Source organism: Nannobrachium achirus, assembly GCF_963921795.1.
Source record: "Nannobrachium achirus genome assembly, chromosome: 6".
NCBI classification, from domain to species: Eukaryota; Metazoa; Chordata; class Actinopteri; order Myctophiformes; family Myctophidae; genus Nannobrachium; species Nannobrachium achirus.
Window position 1 is genome coordinate 32,467,945 of NC_137815.1, and position 25,790 is coordinate 32,493,734.

General features: G+C 43.5%; 1 protein-coding gene across 1 annotated transcript; it reads left to right on the plus strand.

Moving 5' to 3' along the window:
* Positions 1 to 337: 337 nt before the first annotated feature.
* On the plus strand, positions 338 to 25,087 carry arhgef3 (Rho guanine nucleotide exchange factor (GEF) 3; the record flags this gene model as incomplete). Its single annotated transcript, XM_080728140.1, has 12 exons — positions 338 to 393; positions 3,241 to 3,303; positions 14,730 to 14,837; positions 15,328 to 15,522; positions 16,044 to 16,106; positions 16,609 to 16,705; positions 18,622 to 18,698; positions 19,345 to 19,605; positions 21,975 to 22,145; positions 22,645 to 22,834; positions 23,250 to 23,311; positions 24,068 to 25,087. The coding sequence occupies exons 1-12, from the start codon at positions 358 to 360 to the stop codon at positions 25,085 to 25,087; spliced, it is 2,343 nt and encodes a 780-aa protein (XP_080584266.1). The 5' UTR covers positions 338 to 357.
* Positions 25,088 to 25,790: the final 703 nt, after the last annotated feature.

Genomic DNA, 25,790 nt, shown 5'->3' on the forward strand with positions numbered 1-25,790 from the left:
GCGCACACACACACACACACGCACAACGGTCTGGAGTTGAGTTCCTGTTGTGTGAACGGTTCCCAGGTCTCTCCTGCCTCACTGAGAAGACTCTGGTCCAGAGGAGAGAAGGCAGAGAGACTCAGAATGTAGGGAGGGAGAGAGAGAGAGAGAGAGAGAGAGCGAGAGAGAGAGAGAGAGAGAGGTGAGGAAGAACAAAGAAGCTGAATTGACTCGGGACGAGAGAGCGAGAGAAGAGCGGACAGGAGGAACGGAGAGAAGAAGGGAAGAACGCAGATCAGAGAGAGGACGATAGAAGAGAAGAACAGAGAAGGAGGAGAGGAAAAGAGGAGTGAAAGGAGAAAAGGAGAGGAGCCGATGATGGGATGCTGTCTGTTCGTTCACCACCGCCGGGTCAGTGTGTGTGTGTGTGTGTGTGTGTGTGTGTGTGTGTGTGTGTGTGTGTGTGTGTGGTTAGCAGATTAGTGAGCAGATATTTAGGCCTGTCACAATAATTACATAATCGTCTAATCGCAATTATTTTGTCATAATCGTCATCATCGTTTACATGTTGAAAAATGTTATATATTCAAATGTTTGTATATTTTCAAACATTTTCAAAAATAGTGGAAATAGCAGATCTACAAGCTCACAACGCGTCGCGAGCTTGTAGATATCTATTTCCACTGTCTTTTTTCTAAATATAAAGTTGTCAAATACTTTCTTATATTTAGGTTATAGGCCTACTATATGTCATATCTGCCATATGCAACTTCAAAGCCTACAAGCCAAACAGAAATGTAATTGTCAACGCCAAAAACTAAAATTAAATCGTCAATCACAATTATTTGAGTGACAATTCATCATCATGTAAAATGTCATAATCGTGACAGCCCTACAGATATTGTCATGTGTGTGTAAAGCCTCTATCATGTCCAGGGTGAAGAGCTATCACCTCACCGTGGTGTAGTTTTCTAGCTATCACCGGCTTTGTTATACATTTTTAGGTGATAGCTAGAAAACTACACCGCTGTGAGGTGATAGCTCTTCACCTTGGACTATGATAGAGGCTTTAATGCCATGTTTGCTTAATTCTCTTTACTATATTTGGTTGATTCATTGCACGGATTAAAGTTCTCAAACTGATTTTAGTCATTTTGATTCCATAGAAGCCATGCGTGTCTAGGCCTGTTACAATCATTACATAATCGTCTGATCGCAATTATTTTTGCACAATCGTCATAATCGTTTCCATGTTGAAAAATGTGGAAAAATTGCGGAAACAGCATATATACGCGGCTATTTACGCTATTTTCAAAAAAGAATGAAGTATAAAATGATTAAATATGTCAGTCATCTGCCCTGAGGCTGTGCAGTTTGTGATTATGAAGCCTAAGTGGCAAACAGAAATTAAGCTTGTATTCATAGGTTCCAGTCTTCAATGCCAAAAACATAATTAAATCGTTAATTGCAATTATTTGTGTGACAATTAATCGTCAATTAAACATTTTAATCGTGACAGCTCTATTTCCGCCGGTTAACTTTCAAATGTCAAGGTCTCCCCTTAACTCTTACAGACTTGTAAGGGTCAATTTAGACCCTCGGCCTAATGGAACCCACAGAGTCCCTGGAATCGACTTTGAGAACCACTGGCTAGGAGTATTTGGAACGGTCAAACTAGCAATACAGTATGTTCAGAAGCATCTTTCATAGAATCATAGTGTGGGATATTTCTTATAAAATCAAAGGTTAAAGCGTTCAAATCTTTGATTTGATGGCAGTATGTAGAACAGCAATGTTACTAAAACTAAAACATCATACTTTTTACATATTGTGTTGATTGTTCAGGAATCATTGCTAATCTGTGTGTGTGTGTGTGGGGGGGGGGGGCTCACAACACCTTGCGCGAAGAGGCGTTGTAAAGCTTATAGATCTGCTATTTTTGGCTGAAGTTCTCCTCAGAATAGATGCTAGGGTTCAAGTGGTTCGTGTAGAAAAAACAAATAAAGTTCATCACTCAAAGGTTTGGCGGCCCCCCCGTAGTAACTCTGAGGACCTCCCCTGTTGAAGACCCCCTGCTTTAAGGTGTTTGTGCGTTGGTAGTAGTATGTTAAAGGTAACGTGGAGGAGGTAATATCCGGCAGACCGAACACAATGCATCGACAAAACATCAAACTTCCTTCTATTGTTAAACGCAGCTAGACCGAGCTGTGTGACTCTAAACGTTCTCTACCCGCACTCTTCTCTACAGTTTTTATCTAGGTTTAGTTTACATGCTATAGTCAAAATGATAACACAAAGACATGAAAACATAGATATCTGATAAGCCTAAACAATAACATAAAAACATAGATATCTGATAAGCCTAAACAATCACACACACACACACACACACACACACACACACACACACACACACACACACACACACACACACACACACACACACACACACACACAGACACACACACACACACGTATAATGGCCTCTTTCTATAGGACTCAGACATGCTGGCTAGAATCACGTCCCTTTTAGCTGCTACTACATACTTACGGGTTACTGCTATTGTGTGTATTGTGTGTGCGCGTGTGTGCAAAACTGTGCATGTGTGTGTGTGTGTGTGTGTGTGTGTGTGTGTGTGCGTGTGTGTGCGTGTGTGTGTGTGTGTGTGTGTGTGTTTGTGTGTGTGTGTGTTGAACCCTCCAGCCAATCAGAATGGAGTATCCTCCACGCTCTGAATGTAATTATAAATTGGTTGTGGTTGTTGTAAACCGACACACTATTGTAGAAACTATCTATATATGTGTGAGTGTGTGTGTGTGTGTGTGTGTGTGTGTGTGTGTGTGTGTGTGTGTGTGTGTGTGTGTGTGTGTGTGTGTGTGTGTGTGTGTGTGTGTGTGTGTTTGTACGTGCATGCGTGCGTGCGTGTGTGTGTGTGGCCTGCAATTGAGACGATCGCAAAAGACAAATGCAAAAAAGTTGGCAAATTCTGTTCTGTCTCAGCTACTGTAGCATGGGCAGTCTGTCTATCGGGAGAAGACCATGTTTCATCTATCCTTGAGTAGCTATAAGGGGGGAGGAGAAGTGGAGAAAAAAATCAACTGTCAAATTGCTGTATAGTAGTATGTCATCATATTCCTCTGTGTGTTGATATACCTACATGTGCATCAGTTGTATCCGGTTTAACCGCATAATGTAGCCTTCTTCTGACCAGTGTTTGGATGATCTATCATGTACTGTATGCGCTTTTTTTGTTACAGAAGAAGAGGAAACAGGAGCAGAGAGAAGCAGAGTCTCTGAGCCTCTGCAGTCTGGACATCAATGTAAGCCCAGTTCTTTATGTTTGATAAAGGATGTTATATGTTCTGGATCATATATGCATGTGACTAATGCTGTCCACTTTAATTTACCGTGGGAAGGTTGCCGTTTTATTTCCTAGCTGTCTCTTTATCTTATGTACGTTTCAGAGCAATGCCAATGGCTTATATTTTCAAAGACAGTGTTTGTTCCAAAGACCAATTGCCCCGCCTGCCTGCATGCCTCTTCTCCCCTCTGTCATTAGGGAGTTTAAGCAAAGATGGTTTTCAGGACGGCTCAGATAGGCTGCTATGACGCAATCGCCGTAGCAGTCAAAATAAAAAAAACAGACATCGGCGACGGGTTCCCACCCCTTTTACTGAACTCTGGTTCCCATGGTGACGCGTCCATGCAGCAGACACTGCGTGGAAAGCTAGTTTCTGCCGGTGTAGGATGGGCTGTGACGGCAAGCATGTTTATCTATAAAGCACTGATCCATTTCCGGTTACCGTAGCAGACTGCCGTAGCCGTCCTTGCTTAAAGTCCCAATTCACTCAGCACTCTGCAGCAGGCTGAACGGAGCCATTGTGATCTCAGTCAGTCAGCAGAAACACAGCGCGGACTGTGTGTTGCTCGCTCGTTAATACATTTGCTCCAGGTGGTGTGTAAGCTAGCTCAATAAATTGGGCATTGGACAAAAGCAGTGCCTCCGTGACCGCTGGGGAGTTGGCTATAGTTGTTACACTTGTTGCTACAGAGCATGCTAATCAGTGCTAGTGCTGTGTGTAGTGTAGGCTATGCTACAGAACCGATGCCACTGCTCACTGGATAGGCTACAATGTGGAATAGGAACGAGGGACGCTTCCCCCTCAGCTGGCATCACGCAACAAAGTTGCAAGTGAAAGGAAACATTTTTGACTGTTCAGAAGTAAATAAACTTTGCTGTTGTGCTTTCTCACTCTCCCTCTTACACACACACGCGCGCACGCACACACACACACACACACACACACACACACACACACACACACACACACACACACACACACACACACACACACACACACACACACACACACACACACACAGACATAGAGTGTGTAGGACAGCGGTCCGGGGACACCAAGGGGTCCTTGAGGGAGTTCCAGGGGGTCCCCAGCTAAATGATAGGAACCAAATAGTCTGTAATTCAGAACCAAATGTACCCTAATCGGTCCATTTGTACACTCTCAGAGTTAAATTAACATTGATTTTACAATATAATTTGTTTTCCCAGAGATAGAAATTACATGAAATGGGATTCTTGAGTTAATAAAAAGGAGAATTTGGTACCCATGGAACCACAGTGTTAGGCATGACAGAGATACATACATATACATACGGACATGCTGTGACCGTTCACATACTAAACTTGCGACCTATGGTCGCAATATAATATAGGCTATTCATATGCATCATACTCATACTATACTAGTTAGTCATTAAGCTACTAATATAGAAGTAATTAAAGTGGGTCATGTTTGCATGTTTGTAATTGTAACACAGTTGAAATCAATAATATATTGGTAATCCAATATTAACCAGCGGTCCGCCAGTTGCCTGTGTGTGCCATGCCATGGAGGATACTGTTGTAATAGTCAAGGATGAGTGTTTCTACTACAGTATGAAGGAGTGTTGTCACAGCGACTACATTGTGCACAGGATAGTTGTCATGGACAGAGGGTGTGCACCAACCAGGCAACGGGGCGATGGCTATCCTGCTTGTTCTTATCTGGGTTGCTTTTATAAGCTATTGTTGTTGTAATTGTTGCCACTCTTACCCACACAGTCACACAGTAGTGCGGGTCTTCTGGGATCCACTCGGGTATTATTACGCATAATGATAGACGGACCTGAGTTCCGAGATACTACGTCCGATTCCGACCCAGCCCAAAGTGATTATGATAAAACACGGACGGTCGGGTATTTTCGGAATCGGGGGAGGGGGAGGGGGGCCCGTGGTTCCTTCCATTCAATATGAATTGAAAAATGTCACTCACATAAGTTATTATCCTCTGTCTGGCTCCAACAGGACAGAACACTCCTTCACAGTGGAGAGGGAGGGGACAGACCTCACCCACAACCATTTAATGAGTCAGACAATGAGTTCATATTGGAGACTATTTTGTTGGTATTATTACTCACAGGTCTTTGAGAGTAAGTGGAGTGTGTGTGTGTGTGTGTGTGTGTGTGTGTGTGTGTGTGTGTGTGTGTGTGTGTGTGTGTGTGTGTGTGTCTTCTCTCTTCTTTTTTTTTTTTTTGTGTGTACAATAACAGACACGTGCCAGCCTGACATGTGTCTGTTACTGTAAACACAAACACAGCTCTCTCTCTCTCTCTCTCTCTCTCTCTCTCTCTCTCTCTCTCTCTCTGTGTGTGTGATTTGGTTTGTGATTGCTATTGATCGCTGCTGTAGCTCAGGGCGACCAACAGCAACAACAACACACAAACAACTGTTACTTTCCTGCTAGGAAGAAAACAGGGAAATCCTTCACTTCACACTTCAACACAGTCAACAAGAGAGACAAACAGACGTGAACGAACTCATTACAGATTTAAAGGTCGGAAATCGTACGGCATAGCACACAGTAAAGTCTGCATTACTTCATCCATTTGTAACTCAGAGAGTATCACATTTTTGCCTTTTAGTGTTTAGATTTCACATCTACAATAATTCTCATGGATTAAAGCAAAATAGAATTTTGTTAGGCTAAAAATCCTAATCTACAATTTGTGAAACAGCTGCAAGCTTACAGTACAACTTGTCGCACTGTCTGCGACGTGTTGTAAGCTTGTAGATAGCCTGTTTTTGGTTCATGACACGCTTCCATAGAAAACATGCTGACTTCTACTGAACAGGGATGTGCAGAGCATTTTAGAGAAAATATTTTGGTGAAAATATCGAAAATAGCCGACCTCCAAGCTCACAACGCGTCACAGTGCTTGATCCCACACTGAACTAAGCATAATCAAGTCAATACTGGAGATATGGCGTATGGCATGGATTTCTATACAGAGAGGGCAATTCTTTCAATATAAGATGCTGCATTCAAGTTCTGGAGAGTTTGGACAAGGCAATTCCCTTGAATTCTGCCTTCAGTTATGGCATGGAAAGGGGGTGTTTACATTTCTTTCACCATACGTAGTAAAAACTGCATTCATGGTCTGGAGAGGGCAATTTTTACAGACGGATAAAAGGGCAGGAGCTCAAGCCCCCTTTGATGTCTATGTGTGCAGTCTGTGCACGTGCCTGCTACAGAATCCAAATGACTGAAATCAGTCGTGTGGCGTCTGAGAACTTTAATCCATGAGTTTTTATACCATAAATGTAATGATATGACAATCTATCTTCTGTAACAGTTGCGGGAGATAAACCGTTAAGATACACTTCTCAAGCGACAGGCGGTGATTGAAGTTCCGTAGTGTGAACTTGAACATCACCCTGATGATGAGACACTTTCTCGTGGGTGTTGTCAGCCATGTTGTCCTGACAATGTGACAAGTATGACAAAAGACAGCCATATCTAACCAGCAAACACGATATCATATCAGCCTTGACTTGCCCCTTAATTTGGAGAACCATGTGGACTGGATTTGGTGTACGTACCGAAAATAAAAAGGCAAAAAAAATTACAATATAATTCAATGAAAGCCATGTGTTCTTTTGGTGGGTTGTAGCTTTTCACCAGACCCACCTGTTCGGTCGCTTAGCAACAGGCCAGCTGGACGATTGTGTGCTGCCGATAAACATTGTTACCACCGGCAAACTAGTGGTCAGAGTGGGTGTGTGTGTGTGTGTGTGTGTGTGTGTGTGTGTGTGTGTGTGTGTGTGTGTGTGTGTGTGTGTGTGTGTGTGTGTGTGTGTGTGTGTGTGTGTGTGTGTGTGTGTGTGTGTGTGTGTGTGTGTGTGTGTGTGTGTGTGTGTGCCCCCGCGCAGGCGTGCACATGTGTTAAAGAGTTTCTCTCTACTGTTCTATGATTGGCAGCTCTCTATGATTCTTTATAGGACACACACACACACACACACACACACACACACACACACACACACACACACACACACACACACACACACACACACACTTACTGATTTCCAACTTTCCATGGTCACACAAACGCAGGAAGTTGTGAGGTGTACGGTACATAACAATGGAGGAAGGTAGGATCTGGGACACATTTCCTGTGTGTGTGTGTGTGTGTGTGTGTGTGTGTGTGTGTGTGTGTGTGTGTGTGTGTGTGCGTGCGTGCGTGCGTGCGTGCGTGCGTGCGTGCGTGCGTGCGTGCGTGCGTGCGTGCGTGCGTGCGTGCGTGCGTGCGTGCGTGCGTGCATGAGGACTGGACTGGACTCAAACTCCAGGGGAAACTAGCATCTTCCCTATGCAGATCTCTCTGTTTCCCATTAATTTCTCAGGAACACTGCTCTCAATGAGGACATTATCACCTTTACAGTAAAAGCCAGGTTACAGGTCCCCTCCACCCATGCACCTTATTGTTTGCATCACACCACAGGGCTTGTTACAGAAACCATGTCACACATTCTGAATGGCTGCTATGCCTATAAAGGACTTTACATAGCACGCCACAACACAATAGTTGATCTCATAACAAAGGACATATCTAAACATGTTGCACTGTCTGTGAGAATGTACAAACATTCCTGTGTCAAACCTTCCATGTTTCATCTCTGTACAGAAAATCCAGAAATATTTGCACATCTCTCTGCTAATACACCAAATGTTGTTGTTGTCAATGAAGGAGACAAATCAGTTTCCATTCTTGAAGTGGCCTGTACCTTTGATTCTAGCTAAGAGGAAGCCTTTATGACTAAAGTCATTAAATACCAGCCGCTCCTACGAACCATCACAGAGTTAGGCTATAGGTGCAATCTATTTGTGTTCATCTTTGGTAGCCTTGGACATGTACATAGGTTGGTTGTAAAAGGTTTCCAACAACTTGGGATGCCAAAAAAGCAGCTAAACAGCTTGCAAAATTCTGTGCAATCTCTTCTACTATCGGTAGTCGCCAAAAATGGCAAAGGCGTGGTTACTTGTACCCTTGAATGGTGTGTGGGTATTGGATACTAGTCCAAGATTATTTTGACGACTGTACATTATTTAAAGCACCTTGTAATATTTGTGTCCTTGTATTGTATCTCTTATGTGGACATAAATAAATGATTGAAATGTGTGTGTGCGTGCGTGTGCGTGCGTTCGCGTGCGTGTGTGTGTGTGTGTGTACACATGATAATCAAATGTGAGACAGACAGGGCTGTCATTTTTGTTTGAGATACACACACTCATATACTATGTATATTATCACTTTAATTCATCTTTTGAATTACTTCACTTCCATTTTTTTGTTCTTGTGTTGTATTGTACTAGCCCTTACCCGTTCAAAGATATGAGCTCCGAAATGATGTGCAGTGTGTGGATTATGGGATGTGCACTGTGCACACAGTATATGAGGGATGGAAAGTAACTTTAACTGGTGCTTGCATGCTAATATGTAGGAGCATCAATGTAAGAAATACCCTTTCCATTTAACGGCTACAGAGATACTGTGTACCGATCTGCATGATTTTGGACAACATATGTAACAGGGCCAGAACCCAGGGCCAGCGATTTCAGATCAATTGCTCCAGCCACTGATGAGAAACGCGGTTTCAGACAGACAGACAGACACTCAGACAGACAGACAGACATTCGGAAAATTATATGTTAGATTGTGGTTTATTAATCTTACTTTTTAAATTAGAATTCTACTTATCATGCCAATACATCATGTTGATGGTTATAGAGAATAAAATAGAAAATAGAGAGCGGGGGGGGGGGGGGGTGATAAGGAGAGAGGGAGGTAGAGTGAAAGCGAGGGAGAGAGGAAGGGAGAGGGAGAGAGATCTGTGTATAAAGGAGGTTATGTGTTGGATTTAAACCAACCATTATGTTCACTGGATGCAGTCTGGTATTGATCCCACAGCCGACAGGCTCCCGTAGTGTTAAAACATCAGTGAGTATACTATAGGCAAGCAGGGGGACCGACTGTGTTTAAACAGCAGCCTACTAACCCAGGACGGCATGGTTGCTACCAGGGACACACTGCTCTACATGTACCAGGACAAGTGTCGGACTAAACCGGGTTGTTCCGTGGAGCCTTTTAGTAAAGAAAAGAGCCACAACATGGGGAAGCAAGTGCAGGTATGGTAGTTGGTCTGAGTAATGTAGACAGGCATGTACAGTATGTGTGAGTGGTGTAGAGTTTCTCAAAGTGAGTGCCGTGGCCCGTGGCACCCTAGGGTTGCCTTGACACAAGTCCAGGGGTGCCTCAGGATACTTTGATTTTCTTTTTTTTTAATCTGCTATTTATAGTGAATGTCTCTCCAGAACAGGGATGATGCGTCTCAAGTGGTTAAATGTCGTTGTAAAGTTACTTCAATCTGTCCTAATGGAAACAGACACTCTCTCACGTTTTCATCGTGACACATGCTGTATCTCACGGGGAAAGATTTACATATTTACGTACCGTAATATATAAGGTGCTAGTATCAATGTAATTCAGGGGTGCAGTGGATGACAGTTATTCACAGGGGTGACCTGAGACAAAGACGTTTGAGAACCTTTGCTTAGTGTTGATTTTGGCAGCAAATTATCAATTTTGTTTTAGTCCTAGTCTTTTTAATAAGACTTTAATCATATTTTAGTCATCTGAAATGATTTAGTTTTAGTCGACTAAATCTACAGATTGATTTTGTTGACGAAAATGTATTTTGGCGGGCCTTGATGGTGTCGTAATGGCTGATTTTATACTTTGAAAATAGCAAGCTCACAATGCATCATGCTGCGACGCGTTGTGAGCTTGTAGATCTGCTATTTTCAGAGCAGATGAAATTGTCAATATATTTAATCTTAGTTTAAGTCATAATAGCTTAGTTTTTATTTAGTTTCCATTTAGTTTTCGTCAGTGAAAAAAGGTAGTCGACGAACATCTTTCGTCATAGTTTTAGTCGACGGAATCAAACACTACCTTTGCTGTAGACTAGAGTAACCATGTACATACAGTATGTGTGGTGAAGTTGGTCTGGTACAGACAAAGTGATTGCTAATCTACAAGCTACGGGGAGTGAAGGGGCTTGAAAAGGAGTGACAGATACCAAGGTGTGTCAGTGGTTGCCTGGCTATGTCAAGACAAGGCGGTGTGGGATACGGGGAGGGGCCTGAAAGTGATTAACAGGTGCATCACTGGTTCATGGGACAGAATGTGTTTTGATTGATTGATTGAATAATTTATTAGAAGTTTGCAATAGAAAAGAAGTACAGTTTCATAACAGTACAAATCACTGGTACAAGGTCAACTAAAAGGAGATCCTAGAAAGCACTGTGGCTTATTTCCACAGGAACCACACTTTAAGTATCTCATATAACATTGAAAGACAGACGGATAGAACATAGTACTTTATCTAGGATAATATCAATTCAAAAGCAGAAAAAGCGTAACATCGAATACAAAGGCAGAAAAAAGGGTGGGGGGGAGCATGGGGGCTTAGTCTATTTACAAGTTACGGGTAGCAGCTGTCTGAAGGTGACTTTTCATACCGATTTTGAAGGAGGCTAGGGATTTGCTCTCCTTTGAGGCTTGCGGAAGGGCGTTCCACATGTTGGTGGTATAGCAGGAGAACAAATTAGAGAGAGAAGAGAATATGGTCCCGCGCCTTCGGGACTGTTTTTGTCGCGTACATTTGCACATACGTGAGATTTATCTCTGCATTTAACCCATCCTATAACAACTAGGAGCAGTGAGCAGCCATACATAGGCGCTCGGGGAGCAATTTTGGGTTAAGGTCTTGCTCAGGGACACATTGACACATTGCTGCCTGACCGGGAATCGAACCAGGGACAACCAGGGGAACTGGTTCCCCAGGCAGACTCCCTAACCACTCAGCTATGGTCACCCATATTAGAGCCTTGTTTAGTGTTAAATCTACGTTGATGATGATTAGTGGAGCTGCCTCTGGTGTTGTGATCGTGAACATCCTTGACCTTTAGGAAGTGTTGCAAGCGTTTCTTTTAGAATCCGCACAACCTTTTTAGTTTTATCAGAGTTTATCGGCCGGCAGGCATAGTTTGGTGTGAGCTCAGCGTGCCCTAACAGAGTATTAACACTCAGAGTATATCCCACCACTCTGTCTGTGTGATGAAGTTGGTCTTTTATTCACACTGATGTTTCCCAGGGCACAGAAAAGACCTGCTGACCCCAATCACACACACACACACACACACACACACACACACACACACACACACACACACACACACACACACACACACACACACACACACACATCATAGATTTTCTATAGGTCTATATATCCAGGGCAACATGTTCACACATGCACTTATTGATGACTGTGTGTGTGTGTGTGTGTGTGTGTGTGTGTGTGTGTGTGTGTGTGTGTGTGTGTGTGTGTGTGTGTGTGTGTGCGTGCGTGCGTGTTTGTGTGTGCACGTGTGTGCACGTGTGTGTGTGTGTGTGTGTGTGTGTGTGTGTGTGTGTGTGTGTGTGTGTGTGTGTGTGTGCACGTGCGTGTGTGTGTGGGTTGAGTGGGTGTGAGTGACCTGTTTATTTTAAAACTAGACGGCTCATCTAGATATCAGGTTGTTTGTGGTCAGTGGTGAAAAAATCACACTCGTGTGAACTGAGCGGTGGTGTGTGTGTGTGTGTGTGTGTGTGTGTGTGTGTGTGTGTGTGTGTGTGTGTGTGTATGTGTGTGTGCAACAGCGCCCCTCCCTTAACATGTGTGGTCAGAAAAGGTTACTGCAGGCTACAGACACGGAGACAGACATACAGACAGACAGACAGACAGACAGACCCACACACACGGCCACGTATAGGAGCGTTGTGACCACCGCTCAAAAAGTACTTGCATGTTTCACTTACTGTATGTAGAAAAATACTGTTAAGTAAAAGTCTGGAATTAAAAAGGTACTAGAGTAAAAGTGCAAAAGTATTGGCATCAAAATGTACTTAAAGTACCAAAAGTATGAAGTACTCATTATGCAGAATGTCCAAGTTTTCAAATGTATACAAATATTTTGAAAATAGACAATCTACAAGCTCACAATTCATCGCAACGCATTGTGAGCTTTTAGATCGGCTATTTTAAAATGGTCGAAATGTATACAGTATTGGGCTGTAGTGTTTACTGTATGTTTTGTAATAATAATCAAAACTAGAAAAGAAAATTTCTAAGAAATTTTAAGTGTGCCTGCAGCTCGCTAAGTGTGTGCAACCTTGTATGTGTTAACATTAGCATCTTTGTTAGCATTAGCATTTGTTAGCATTAGCATGTGTTAGCATTAGCAATATGGTTTCTTGTTTTTAAGAAATAGGCTCCTCCCACAAGTTCCGCAAGGCGATTACGTTGTCCCGTCGCTCCCGAGATCGTTTGTGTTTCGTTTTGAGAGGGTCGTTCCCCCTGAAAAACAGGTTTTGGCATGAAACGGTTAAGTTTTGAGCGTTTGTGGTGCCCCCTATGGGTCGAAGTGGAAATGCTTTTGGGTATATGTTCAGTATAGCGCCCCCCACTTGTGGTTAAAATGTGGTGTTGACTGGATGTTTCGTTTGTGATTTATGGCTACTTCTTACAAAACGGGCTCCTCCCGCTAACTTTGGAACCCTGTTACGTAAGAACGGTATGGACTATCAAAATATCGTTTAAATATGTTTATCGCATGAGTCCATAGATCGTGTGTATCGATTTTTGTGACATTTGGAGAAAATATGTAGGAAAAGGAGCAAAAAGTGTGTTTTGAAGAATATTCAAAATGGCGGAAAATCTATCCTGACGCAAATGGGCGTGGCCTATATGAGGAGATGCGTCATGACCCAAGGAATCCAGGGAAAAGGGAATTTTAATTTTCCGACCCACGGTTCAAGAGTTACAGGCCGAAAGGTAAAGTGGACTGTTATAGCGCCACCATGAGGCCAACTGACGAAATTATTTTTTATTTAATCCTTGATATCATTATAAATCTCCTCTCCAAGTTTTGAAACTGTAGCCCCTATGGTTTGCGAGAAAAAAAATATTGAATGTGAGTTTTTGCGATTCCCATTATAAGTCAATGGGTAAAATTAATTCACTAATAAATTAATATCAATTAAACGATACAACTTTTCTCTTAGAAAAGTAATAGCACACCATTCCCGGCCGAGCCGCACATTTTGATGTATATATTGCGGCGGTGGCGTAAATTGTGCGGCAGTTATTAGCGCACCAAATTTGCAAGGAACTTAATTAATTAATTAATTAATTAAGTATGGCGGATTACAATAAGTGTTTTGCCATTGCATGGCAGGCACACTTAACTAGTAAAAAAAGGAACAAGTAACTAACATTTTCAAATAATTGCAATGAGGTAAAAGAATACAATATCGTTACTTTCGGGCAGAAACCTCGTATCTCCAAGTTTCAAATTTGTATGTTTTTCGCAAAGTAAAGCCCAAGGCAGTCGCCCAAGGCAGTCGCACAAAAGTAGTGAAAACAGCAGATCTACAAGCACACAACGCCTCGCGGTGCGAGGCGTTGTGTGCTTGTAGATCGGCTGTTTTCACTAGTTTAAATCATTTTAAAAATGATAAATACAAAACCAACAGTTTTTGACATACAAGGTTTCCACCCGGCAACGACGATATAAAATATTGAAAATTGTAAATACCTCAAAATTGTACTCAAGTACAGTTGGTTTGTGGTGAGCATAGTAAGCCCTCTGGGTCACTCCAACACCACAGACACACAACTAAATCCCTGGCACTGTTTCTCTCTCTCTCTGTACCCCTGTATGTATTCACTGTACTGTAATAATAACTCCACTCACCATGTTGTTGTTACTGTACCACCACAACCCACAACACTCTCTCTCTGGTAGCTCTCATAACTGCCGTGTTGGTCACAAGACACAACCACAGCTATGTTATCTCTCTGTCCTAGACACACACAGAGGCACACAAACACGCACATGCACACACGCACGCGCGCACACGCACGCGCACACACACACACACACACACACACACACACACACACACACACACACACACACACACACACACACACACACACACACACAAAAGACATAGATATATTGTACATGCAACCTCTTGCACTGTGAGGCGTTGTAATTTTAAGCTTGTAGATTAGCTATTCTTCACAGTGTTTGCCTCTTTCTTATGTAATATTTGACAATTTGGACAATTTGGTATTCAAGAGGTCTCAAAAGTCATTAAATTGTAACTTCAGAAATGTGCAGATACCCTGTATACAGTACACTTACTACAGTATGTTGGTTTCTTTACTGTTGAGATCCACTGCTTTAATTTACTTTGTGTAGAACAGTGTTTGACTGACTGTTTGTGTCCGCAGGAGCCCAGTACGAAGCGAGTCAAGCCTCTGTTCAGGGTGACCTCACTGGCCAGTCTCCTCCCACCTGTTAAAACCACGCCCCTCAAAAGGATCGGTCAGACCCTGCAGGTACAAAGGTCAATCAGGGGACAGAGTCATATCGGACACTGGAAGAGAGACCAAGATAGTAGACTTTAGCAAAAATTAAACTAAACTAAACTAGAAGTTGGGGAACCACTGTTTTAACACATTACAGTTATCATCCTGGGCCCCAGACACACATTTAAAGCATGTGCTTTATGCTTTACCTGGGGGGAGGCAGGGGGTAAAGCAGCGTCCAATTCATTCCCTATTGAAGTCACATGTTTTGAAGAGGCAAACTTGCTCTAAGCTTTTCCTAAGGCTGTCCTTAAGCCACAAGCAAGCAAGCTTGCCTCTTCAAAACATGTGACTTCCATAGGGAATGAATTGGACGCTCCCCCCAGGTATAGCATAAAGCACATGCTTTAAATGTGTGTCCGGGGCCTAAGGGTTGTGAGGAACAATCCTCTCAGCTGGAGGGTATCGACACAGAGACAAGGATGTTGTGTGTTATGTTTGATTTCTGTCCTCTCCTCAGCGCTCCATCAGTTTTCATCCGGACAGCCGGGCGGAGACCGTGGTCTTGCCCCGCCCCTGGACACGCCCCTCCTCGGCCACGGGGCCCCGTTCCTCGGCAACGGTCCCCGTGGTGACCAAGCGCCGCGACAGCAAGCTGTGGAGCGACACCTTCGACGTCCAGCCGCTGTCAGCGAGAGAGATAAAACGACAAGAGGTTAGGCCCAGAGAGAGAGAGAGAGAGAGAGAGAGAGAGAGAGAGAGAGAGAGTGAGAGAGAGAGAGAGAGTGTGTGTGTGTATCATTATATAATAATAATAGTTTCAGGGTGTTAAAAGTCATTATTTTTTCAGCCGGGGCGCCTGATGGAGGGGAAAGGAACTGGTTGGAATAACGTGTTCCTTCCACGCGCTACGTCCAAACCAGGGAAATCTCCACTGTCAGGTGAAAAGAAGCAACTTGGGCTCCTCATGCATAGAAGGAAGCATGAGGTCAGTCCGTTGTCTCCCCAGGCGCTGCAGAGGGAGAGCAGAGCCCAGGATTACGTAGGCAATTGGCACTGGGTGAAAAATGGGTTACAAAATCGTGGGATAAAAATTATAAAGTAAAAAAAAAAAAAAGTCATTATTTTACTAATTTAATCTTTAAATCAATTAAAGTAAACATTTTACATTTATAAAAGATATTGAGACTCTCTCTCTCTCTCTCTCTCTCTCTCTCTCTCTTTCTCTCTCTTTAGGCGATATTTGAGTTAACTCAGGGAGAACAAGACTTAGTGGATGATCTGAAGTTGGCAAAGAAGGTAAATACCAGTCTGTTTTTATTTTAAAGCACAGGTTAAGGTGTACTTTCAGATCATTCGTCATCATTCGTTAGTGCGTCGTCAAAATATGATAGCATAAAAAATCTTTGACTGAGATGCATGTTCCGTTGATATGAGACAACGTCCCCTTACACATCATGTTACATTTACAATCTGCTCATAAACAACCAACCAAAGTATACATGTACGTGGTCTACCTATGTACCTATGTTATTATTATTTTTTCTTCTATATTGATATTCCTATGCATTTGTTGTATTGTTGTTGATGTACTGACATAGTATCTTGCTTATTATATTGATAATAATACCTGCTTATTGTATGTCGCTTTGGATTAAAAGCGTCTGCTAAATGCCTAAACAGTAAACTGTGTGTGTGTGTGTGTGTGTGTGTGTGTGTGTGTGTGTGTGTGTGTGTGTGTGTGTGTGTGTGTGTGTGTGTGTGTGTGTGTGTGTGTGTGTGTGTGTGTGTGTGTGTTTAGGCTTATCATGACCCAATGTTGAAGCTGTCAATCATGACAGAACAGGAACTGACGCAGATCTTTGGAACGCTGGACTCATTGGTACCTCTACATGAAGGTACACACACACACGCACACGCACACACACACACACACACACACACACACACACACACACACACACACACACACAAACACATTTTGTTTTCCGGGTCAAAGAAGAAAAGAGCGCCGGATGTTACTGACAGATCCGTGGCTCTGCAAAATACGGTAAAAACACAGAAAAACCCTGAGGCGGATGAATTAACTAATTAATTAACTAATTAACTAATTAATACTTGGCAGGCGATGTGTTAAAATTATTAAAAGTATTTATTTCTGATGACTCCATATGAACTACAGCTAACAACTAAGATAATATAGTTTTCTTCCTTCTCATTTTTTTCTTTTTGGTCTTGAGGAGCACATCATAAAGTTGTTCCTGTCTGCATGTGATTACTAGCCTAGCTGAGCTAGACATCCCAGCCATGTTAAAACAAGGAGGGAATACTGCAGTTAGTTAGCTAGATGCATTAGTATCTAGGCTGGCCCCAGGCTATGTGATTACAGTACTGTATGCTAACAATGCCCTCTAGTGGTGAAACGAGGAAGCAAGAACATGCTTCTGTTCTGGAGCTAGATAGAGTGGAGATCAGACATTCTGCAGCAAATTAGAAACACTCCCTGGAAATCATAAAACAGAAGGGTTGAATCCAGTGAATGTTAGTGATTCATCGCGACGCATTGTGAGCTTGTAGATCGTCTATTTTAAAATGGTGAAAATGTATACAGTATAGGGCTGTAGTGTTCATTGTATGTTTTGTAATAATATTCAAAACTAGTAAAAAAAAAAGGAACTAGTAACTAAAGTTTTCAAATAATTGCATTGAGGTAAAAGTACAATATAAAATACTGAAAATTGTAAATACTGTAATACTGTAAAGTCAAAAGAAAAACAAAAACAAAATGACGCACGGTGATCGCGAATCGCGCGATCGCGAACCAGAAACATGTAATCAACATTAACAGCTTGGTGAACTCGATCAGCGCGCTCGCGTGTGTGTATGTGTGCCTGTCGTGTGTGAACTTCGTTTGAATCGTTTCAACTGCTGCGCTGATTGGATATTCGTTAGACCCACCCCCACCCCCTGCGCTCATTGGATCAGCCGAACTTTTTGGCTGCTAAACTGCCTATAGACCAATTATTTGTTTACAAACATTGAGACTGAATGCACAGCTGACTGTATCATGTAATCAATTCCCAACAGATCCCCAAACCTGTTGTTTTGGGGAGCACTGGTTATTCAACCTCCTCTTGTGTGCTAGTGAGGTGCTCCCATGGGAGCGCCCTTATCGAGACATATATACTTCATTGCGCAACGGTGTTCCGCGTCAAGAGTAGCTGATATACAAACTCACATCGCGTCATTAATGTAACCCTTCTGAGCTTGGAGGTCTGCGGCTCTGCGCGCGACACCGTCGCAGGACGGAGCATAATTAGGCTTCATGGACTGCAGCTGGGCGAGCAGTAGACGCTCTGGTGATCCAGTGGATCGGGTGGGTGATCATGAGGAGCGCTCCCTCTGTTCTGATGACGGTGAATAGAGGTGGGGTTTGAAGGACAACTGTTTTGAATCGCTATTATTGTTTACAATCAACAGAAACTAAGGATTATATATTTCAAGAGTGAGAATTTACAGTAAAAATCCTAAGCATTCTTCCTCCACACTGGGAGAAAAACGGCATCTGAAAGTTTGATGGAATGCATTTTTAAACACGAGTGCCATCCATTGCATCCTATGAACGGTGGGGTTCATTTGGTGCCGACCGGCGTGCGCATACTGGTTTATATCAATGTGACGTGGACCATTAAGGCATCTATTCATGTACTCAGCTCCAGACCAGAGAAAGAGTCCACTCTGAGAGTGGGTGGGGTCTATGGGCTGGAACCAGGCAAATAACAACCCGCTCCCTCCCTCCCTCTCTCTCTCTCAGATCTGCTGAGTCAGCTGAGACAGGCCAGACAACCAGACGGTTCTACAGAACATGTAGGACACATACTGGTGGACTGGGTAAGACACACACACACACACACACACACACACACACACACACACAATCACTGTGAATCCAAGGCTTCATGGGGCGTGTATTTGAGTCACTTTTTAGGTGAACTACTCCTTTAAGTACATACGCACGCACGCACACAATATATTATACTGTAATAGACAAAAGAATAATGAGTTAACTGTGTGTGTGTGTGGGGTGGTGTGTGTGTGTGTGTGTGTGTGTGTGTGTGTGTGTGTGTGTGTGTGTGTGTGTGTGTGTGTGTGTGTGTGTGCGCGCTTGTGTGTGTTATTTCATGTCTCTAGAGCTGTCACGATTATGACATTTTACATGACGATTAATTGTCACTCTAATTGCGATTGACGATTTAATTGTGTTTTTTGTCGTTGACAATTACATTTCTGTTTGGCTTGTAGGCTTTGAAGTTGCATGTACGAGCTCACAACGCATCGCATCGCGACGCGTTGTGAGCATGCAGATCTGCTATTTCTGCTATTTTTTTAAATGTTTGAAAATATATGACATTTTCAACATCCGAAACGATTATGACAACTACGACAAAATAATTGCAATTATGTCAAATAATTGCGATTAGACGATTATCATGTAATAATTGTGACAGGCCTACATGTCTCTTGTCTTCCCAATCAGCTGCCGTGTCTGCAGTGCTACACGGGTTACTGCAGCAACCAGGTGTGGGCCAAGGCCCTGCTGGACTGGAGGAAGCAGAGGGACGGGCGCGTGGAGGACTTCCTGCAGCGCTGTCTGCTGTCTCCCTTCAGCAGGAAGCTGGACCTGTGGAGCTTCCTGGACATCCCTCGCAGCCGATTGGTCAAGTACCCGCTGCTGCTGCGAGAGATCCTGAAGCACACGCCCAACGACCACCCGGACAGACAGAGGCTGGAGGAGGCGGTGAGAAGACACAGTTTAAACTTTTACCAATTTAGGCATTTAGCAGACGCTCTTAATCCAGAGCCATTTACAATAAGCAAGGTAATACATCGATACATCAACATCAATACAGTACATCAATTGCATAGAAATATCAATCTAGAAAAAAATAACGTAGGTGGACCAAGCACCTAATCAGTAAAACACTGAAGAGGTGAGAGGCCACGGCGGAAGCTAGGGAGTGAGTCTGTTGTTCTAAGTGCGACAGGGAGTTTATTCCACGGTTTGGGGGCTAGGAGGGCGAATTGTCCCCCTCTCAATGGTGGTTCCGGGGTCCCACCGGGTGTCCGAATAGACCTTTTACCGGTCTGTAACTCTGAGGGCATACTAAATACTGGCATGGGCTGTCAACCTGTGGGTGATTTTGAGAGGGTCACCAGATATGACAGTGAGTTTTTCACTAACCTTTGAAAAAGTCATAGAATATTCTACGTTTCTGATCTGCTTGCGGGAGCCCTCAAAAGATGCACACGGGTGTCTTGGAGTTGTCCACTCACGACGATGCACACCAAAGATATCCGCTTCCGCGGCGAGCTTGCGCCCAGACCCTCTCCCATACACATAGACAGGCTATTTTTGAGCGGTGGTCACACCGTCTCCATAGCGTGGCCGTGTGTGTAGGTATGTTTGTTTGTTTGTTTGTATGTGGGTTTGTATGTGGGTCTGTATGTAGCCTCAAGCCTGTGGTGTAGTACCTTTTCTGACCACACATGTTAAGGGAGGGGCGCTGTTGTTCAGGCCAGGCCACACACACACACACACACACACACACACACACACACACACACACACACACACACACACAGGGGGGGGGGGGGGGGGGGGGAAACCACCGCTCAGTTCACACGGGTGTGATTTTTTATTTTAATTCCTAAAAAAGGAAAAAGCTGTTTTTCTTCCGTTACATCATCGATGTGACAGGTGACCTTCCGGGTACCCTGGAAATAATTAGTAACCCATAAGCTAGCGAACAGCGTCATCCAGCGTCAAAATAAGGATAGGTCTTCAAACTTGTCGGTGGCGGCCTGGACCTTAGGCAGTAAGTCGTCAAACTCGTCGAGCGGCAAGAAATGAGGTACAGTTTTTTTCGATTGCTAAAACACAAAAAGAAAAAATTAGGCACAATTTTCACAACCTTTGCTTCTGTCCCCAATCGCTTGGCTCAATTTGTTACTACTTTAGATTTCCTTATCATATTAGACTCTGACTTTCCTTCTTTACACTCTGATGTCAATTTCACATCACCTTGTTGTCAAAACACAACACACAATTTTCAGGTTTGCACACACTTCTCACATAAAATCTCAAAGCATCAATCCACAACACACAAATATTAAAATCTCGAAACTTTCGGGTCTGGCGTCAATTACACATCACCCTCTTGTCTAAAAACCACACACAATGTTCAGTTGTTGCACAACTGAACATTGAGACAGGAACCGGAGGCAGAGATGGGCACAATATACAAAAAGATATTTGAAATACAAAGGTACAAAATACCAGTATACTGTCACCAGGATAGTATCTTGGTGACAGTATCCTGGTCAGTATTAGACCAAGTACTGACCAATTTCTTTCCAAATATTTTTTTGTTTGTTGTGCCCATCTCTGACCAGAGGCATGATGCCTAAATCTACTGTAAATCAAAACTTTTTGGATCCATATTTGTATGCTGTTTTATGTTTGATATGAAAAAAGTAGGCCTACACTGAGTCATTTTACAAAAGGAGAAATGTCTTATTCTCCAGAGCCATGGTCATTCTTATGGTGTGTTCCATTTCGACAATTGTGTTTTAAATTATGCTCTTCAGTGTTCTGTACATGCTTGGTAGTGTTCAGCCAAAAGCTTAGTTGTGTTTATTCAATGAATGGTATGTGTGTGTCATGTGAAAATATGGCTGTGTTTACCTAATGAAAACACGAGTTCCATTTTGTGAACATGTTAAGAGATTTGATGGCAAAGAGTTGTTTTGCAAAGGGATGCCAGGGTTTAGCAATTTGTGTGTAATGTTTGGAGTTTTGTGTGTGCAGTTTTGAAAAAAACTTACAAATTTGAAAAATGTGTTTTAGCAATCGAAAAAAACTGTAACACCTCAAAAGAAAAAAGATCAAAGGTAATCAATAAACCATACCATAAAAACGAGTCAAACATTGGCCAAATTGTCAAATAATATAATAAAGAGGCAAAGATCGTGAAAATGGACGGACTACAAGCTCACACAACAAGTTCACACGCTAACGCCTTGCGGGGCGTCACTCGCGGCCTGAAAAGGTTCAGAGCCACTGCACTAATGGAACCAAATATGTGTCTGTGTGTGTCTCTCCTGCAGATCCAGATGGTTCAGAGTATTGTGGCAGAGATAAACAGACAGGCAGGGGAGTCGGAGTGCCGCTACTATAAGAACAGGCTGTCCTACAGCGAGGAGGGACAGAGAGACGCACTCATCGAGCACTCCCGAACGCTCAGCTGCCGCGGCGAGCTGAAGAACCAGCGCGGAGTGGTACGTTTGCGTCCTGTTTTCACTAGTATCGCGTAGCCAGACAACTATTCCACAATCTCCCGATTGCAGGTATATAGAGTCTGGAACTACACCTCCCGAAATCCGAGAGAGGAAGCAGGCCATTTCCGTTGATGAAAATATGTTTTAAAATATCTTTAGACTTTGTTATTTTATTTCCATTTATTTTCTGCTAAGCAGCAAGCTATATATGTTTACATGATTTTCATTTATATCAGGATTCATTTGTGCGGCTGTAAGGATGTGGGGAATCTGCTTTATCGCTTGCTCAATTTACCAAAGCTTCTGTTGCTCCAGACTGTATGACCGCAAGCATTTGAAAGTTCTATTAATTATAGTATAAAGGTGACACAAGCATGGTTGGTGTAATTTAGAGTGAAATAACTTCCCGTCAACACAGTACATTCTAATGACAATACTATCTTCTCTCTCTCTCTCTCTCTCTCTCTCTCTCTCTCTCTCTCTCTCTCTCTCTCTGTAGAAACTTCAGGTTTTTCTCTTTCAAGATGTGCTAGTCGTGACCCGAGCCCTCTCCCTGAACGACCAGCCAGTCAGCTACCAGCTCTGCCGTCAGCCAATCCCAATCCGCGACCTGTTGCTGGAGGACCTATCGGATGGCGAGGTCAGAGTGGGCGGTTCCATTCGCGGAGCTTTCAGCAACGCAGAGAGAAGTGAGATACATCTTCATTTTTATTTAATTTAATTTCTAAGGCTTCAAAGGCTTCTGGGGGGGGGGGGGGGTTCTGGCCCTGTTACAGATGTTGTCCAAAAATCATGCAGATCGGTACACAGTATCTCTGTAGCCGTTAAATGGAACGGGTATTTCTTACATTGATGCTCCTACATATTAGCATGCAAGCACCAGTTAAAGTTACTTTCCATCCCTCATATACTGTGTGCACAGTGCACATCCCATAACCCACACACTGCACATCATTTCGGAGCTCATATCTTTGAACGGGTAAGGGCTAGTATATTTTATATGAGATTAACGACCAAAACAAAAACATAATGATTACTAATTACTGGTTTAAATGTGGTGCAACTAACCTCCCTCTCTCCTCTCCTCTCCTCTCCTGTCTCCAGTGAAGAACTTCTTCAGGGTGTCGTACCACAGTGGAGGACAGCTCCAGTCTCTGTGCCTGCAGGTAGGGGTGGGCGATATGGTGATAAATATCGTTGAGACGATACAATGTCTCCACCATATGCCTTTCCAGAGATATCGTATATATATCGTGATACAATGAGGGAATTGTTAATACAGAGGTTCATCGCAGAATTCATTTAAACCTTCATTTTTGTCTAAATCAGTAGTTCACAAACTTTAAAATGTCAAGGTCTCCCCTTAACTCTGACAGTATACAAATGAAACCAAATAGACCCGTAAGAGTCCATGTGGTTTCATTTGTATACTGTCAGAGTTACATACTTGTAGGATCAATTTAGACCTCCCAAAAGGAACCCAGAGAGTCCCTGGAACCCACATTGAGGACCACTGGTCTAAATGGTCTGTTGGTCCTTTTTCTTTTAGTTTTTGTTACCTTGTAGATGGTTGTTGTACTGTTAAAGGGGAAGACCACCCATTTTCAATATTGAACTATGTCATTAATATACCTTAGAGGAGTTGTGTGGAAATTTTTACAATACAAACCCCAAAATCAATCCTCCAGTTCTAGGCAACACAGAAGAGGGGGAACTTTTTTTCTATTTCCACACAACTCCTCTAAGGTATATTAATGACATAGTTCAATATTGAAAATGGGTGGTCTTCCCCTTTAAGTAACTTGACAAATAACCATAAAAACCAACATGAAAAAGAATCGTGATAAGATCGTCTATCGTGATACTGTTTGGGAAAATATCGTGATATTGTATTTTTCCATATCGCCCACACCTACCTGCAGGCCAGTGACCTCTTCAACAAGCAGCAGTGGATGAACTGCATCAGGCAGGCCCAGCAGGAAGCTGCAGCCCTGCAGGGCGGGCTGGACGGACAGACCGGTGAGTCGACCGGACAGATGGACGGGCAGACCGGAGGGACGACCGGACAGACAGAGAGAGTGATGGAGTCTGTAAGGGCGGTGTCTGGAGGACAAGGTGCGATGACGGGTCCAAGTCCCGGGCAAACCGTGGAGGCGGTGATTAATGAGAGAGAGACGGAATGCAGCACGGGTGGAGGAGGGACGGGCGGAGAGACGAACGGAAGGATAATTCAGGGCGGAGAAGAACGCGAGTCGGGCAGAGAACCGGACGGAGAAAGGGAGAAAAGGATGGACAATGGAGCGATAAATGGAAGCATAACCGGCGGGCAGATTGAAATTGAATGCAGGCTGGGCTGGGGAATTACAGCTATCACGGGTGGAGAGGTGGAAGGACAGGTGGATGGGAGGAGAATGACGGGAGAGATAGAACATAGCCAGGATGGTGAAGTTATGGATGGAGAGACGGGAGACAGGACGGGCAAAGTGTTAGAGATGGAGGGAGACCTGCTGGACGGAGGCAGAGAGAGGTCGAATGGAGGAGGAGACGACGCGGTAACGTGGAGGAAGACGGCCGAGGGTTTGACCGGAGAAGGAGAAGATGGAGCGACAGAAGGAGAGGTGGCAGATGTGGTTTGGAGGGAGGACAGGCTTAAGAGAGGGGAGATGGAGGAGACGGCGTCCGGTCCAGGAGGAGACGCAGAGGTCAGGGGCTCACGTGCAGATGATGGGGGGAGAACGGGAGAAGTGATGTCGGAGGTCAATGGAGGAGGAGGGGAAGAGCTGACGATGATGAGAGGAGGAGGAGAAGAAGAAGAAGAGAGGGGAGGAAGTGGTGAGGAGGAGGACGACGACGCGGAAGGAGGAAGAGCGGTTGACCGCGAGGAAGACGAGGTGGACATGGACACCGGCGACTCAGGGGAGGAGCTAAGTGTCCGTTGCTGACCCGCGGATAGCAGGTCCATCCCAAGTAGTCTTGCATAGCCAGACAACTATTCCACACTCTCCGAATGTTATATTGAGTCTGGAACGACAGCTCCTGAACGGCGAGTTCAGAAGTAGTCACTGCTGCACAGAATTTTAGTCCCATTGGAAACATAACAGCAGCACACTAGCACAGACAGAGTCATTCGAGCGGCATATTCTTGTTATGCGTGTATAGTTTAAGAAAACATGGAAGTAACACCAACAACACCAGAGAAATACGAAATAACGCCCCAAAAAATATTGAAAGAAGACATAACGCTTCCAGTAGGACTTGTTATCGCTACTGCACCAAGGGAGCGGTTGCGTCACATCCGCTTTATCCAATACTCATCATAAGACTTCCGTTACCCCAGACTATATGACGGGAGTATTTGCAAATCGCGGGAGTCAACAGTCTGGCCACGCGAGACTAATCCCAAGTGAACTGTATCCCAGAGTCCTACTCCCAATGGGCCTCATTCACAAAGCTGCACATTTTAGTACAAGTATCAATACTGCAATGTAGAAATACTCTGTTACAAATAAAAGTTCAGAATTCAAAAATGTAAAAGTACAAAGGTATTGGTATCAAAATGTACTTAAAGTACCAAAAGTAGAAAGTACTCTACTATTTTGCAGAATGTCCCATTCCACATGTTTTAAAATGTATAAAATGTATAAT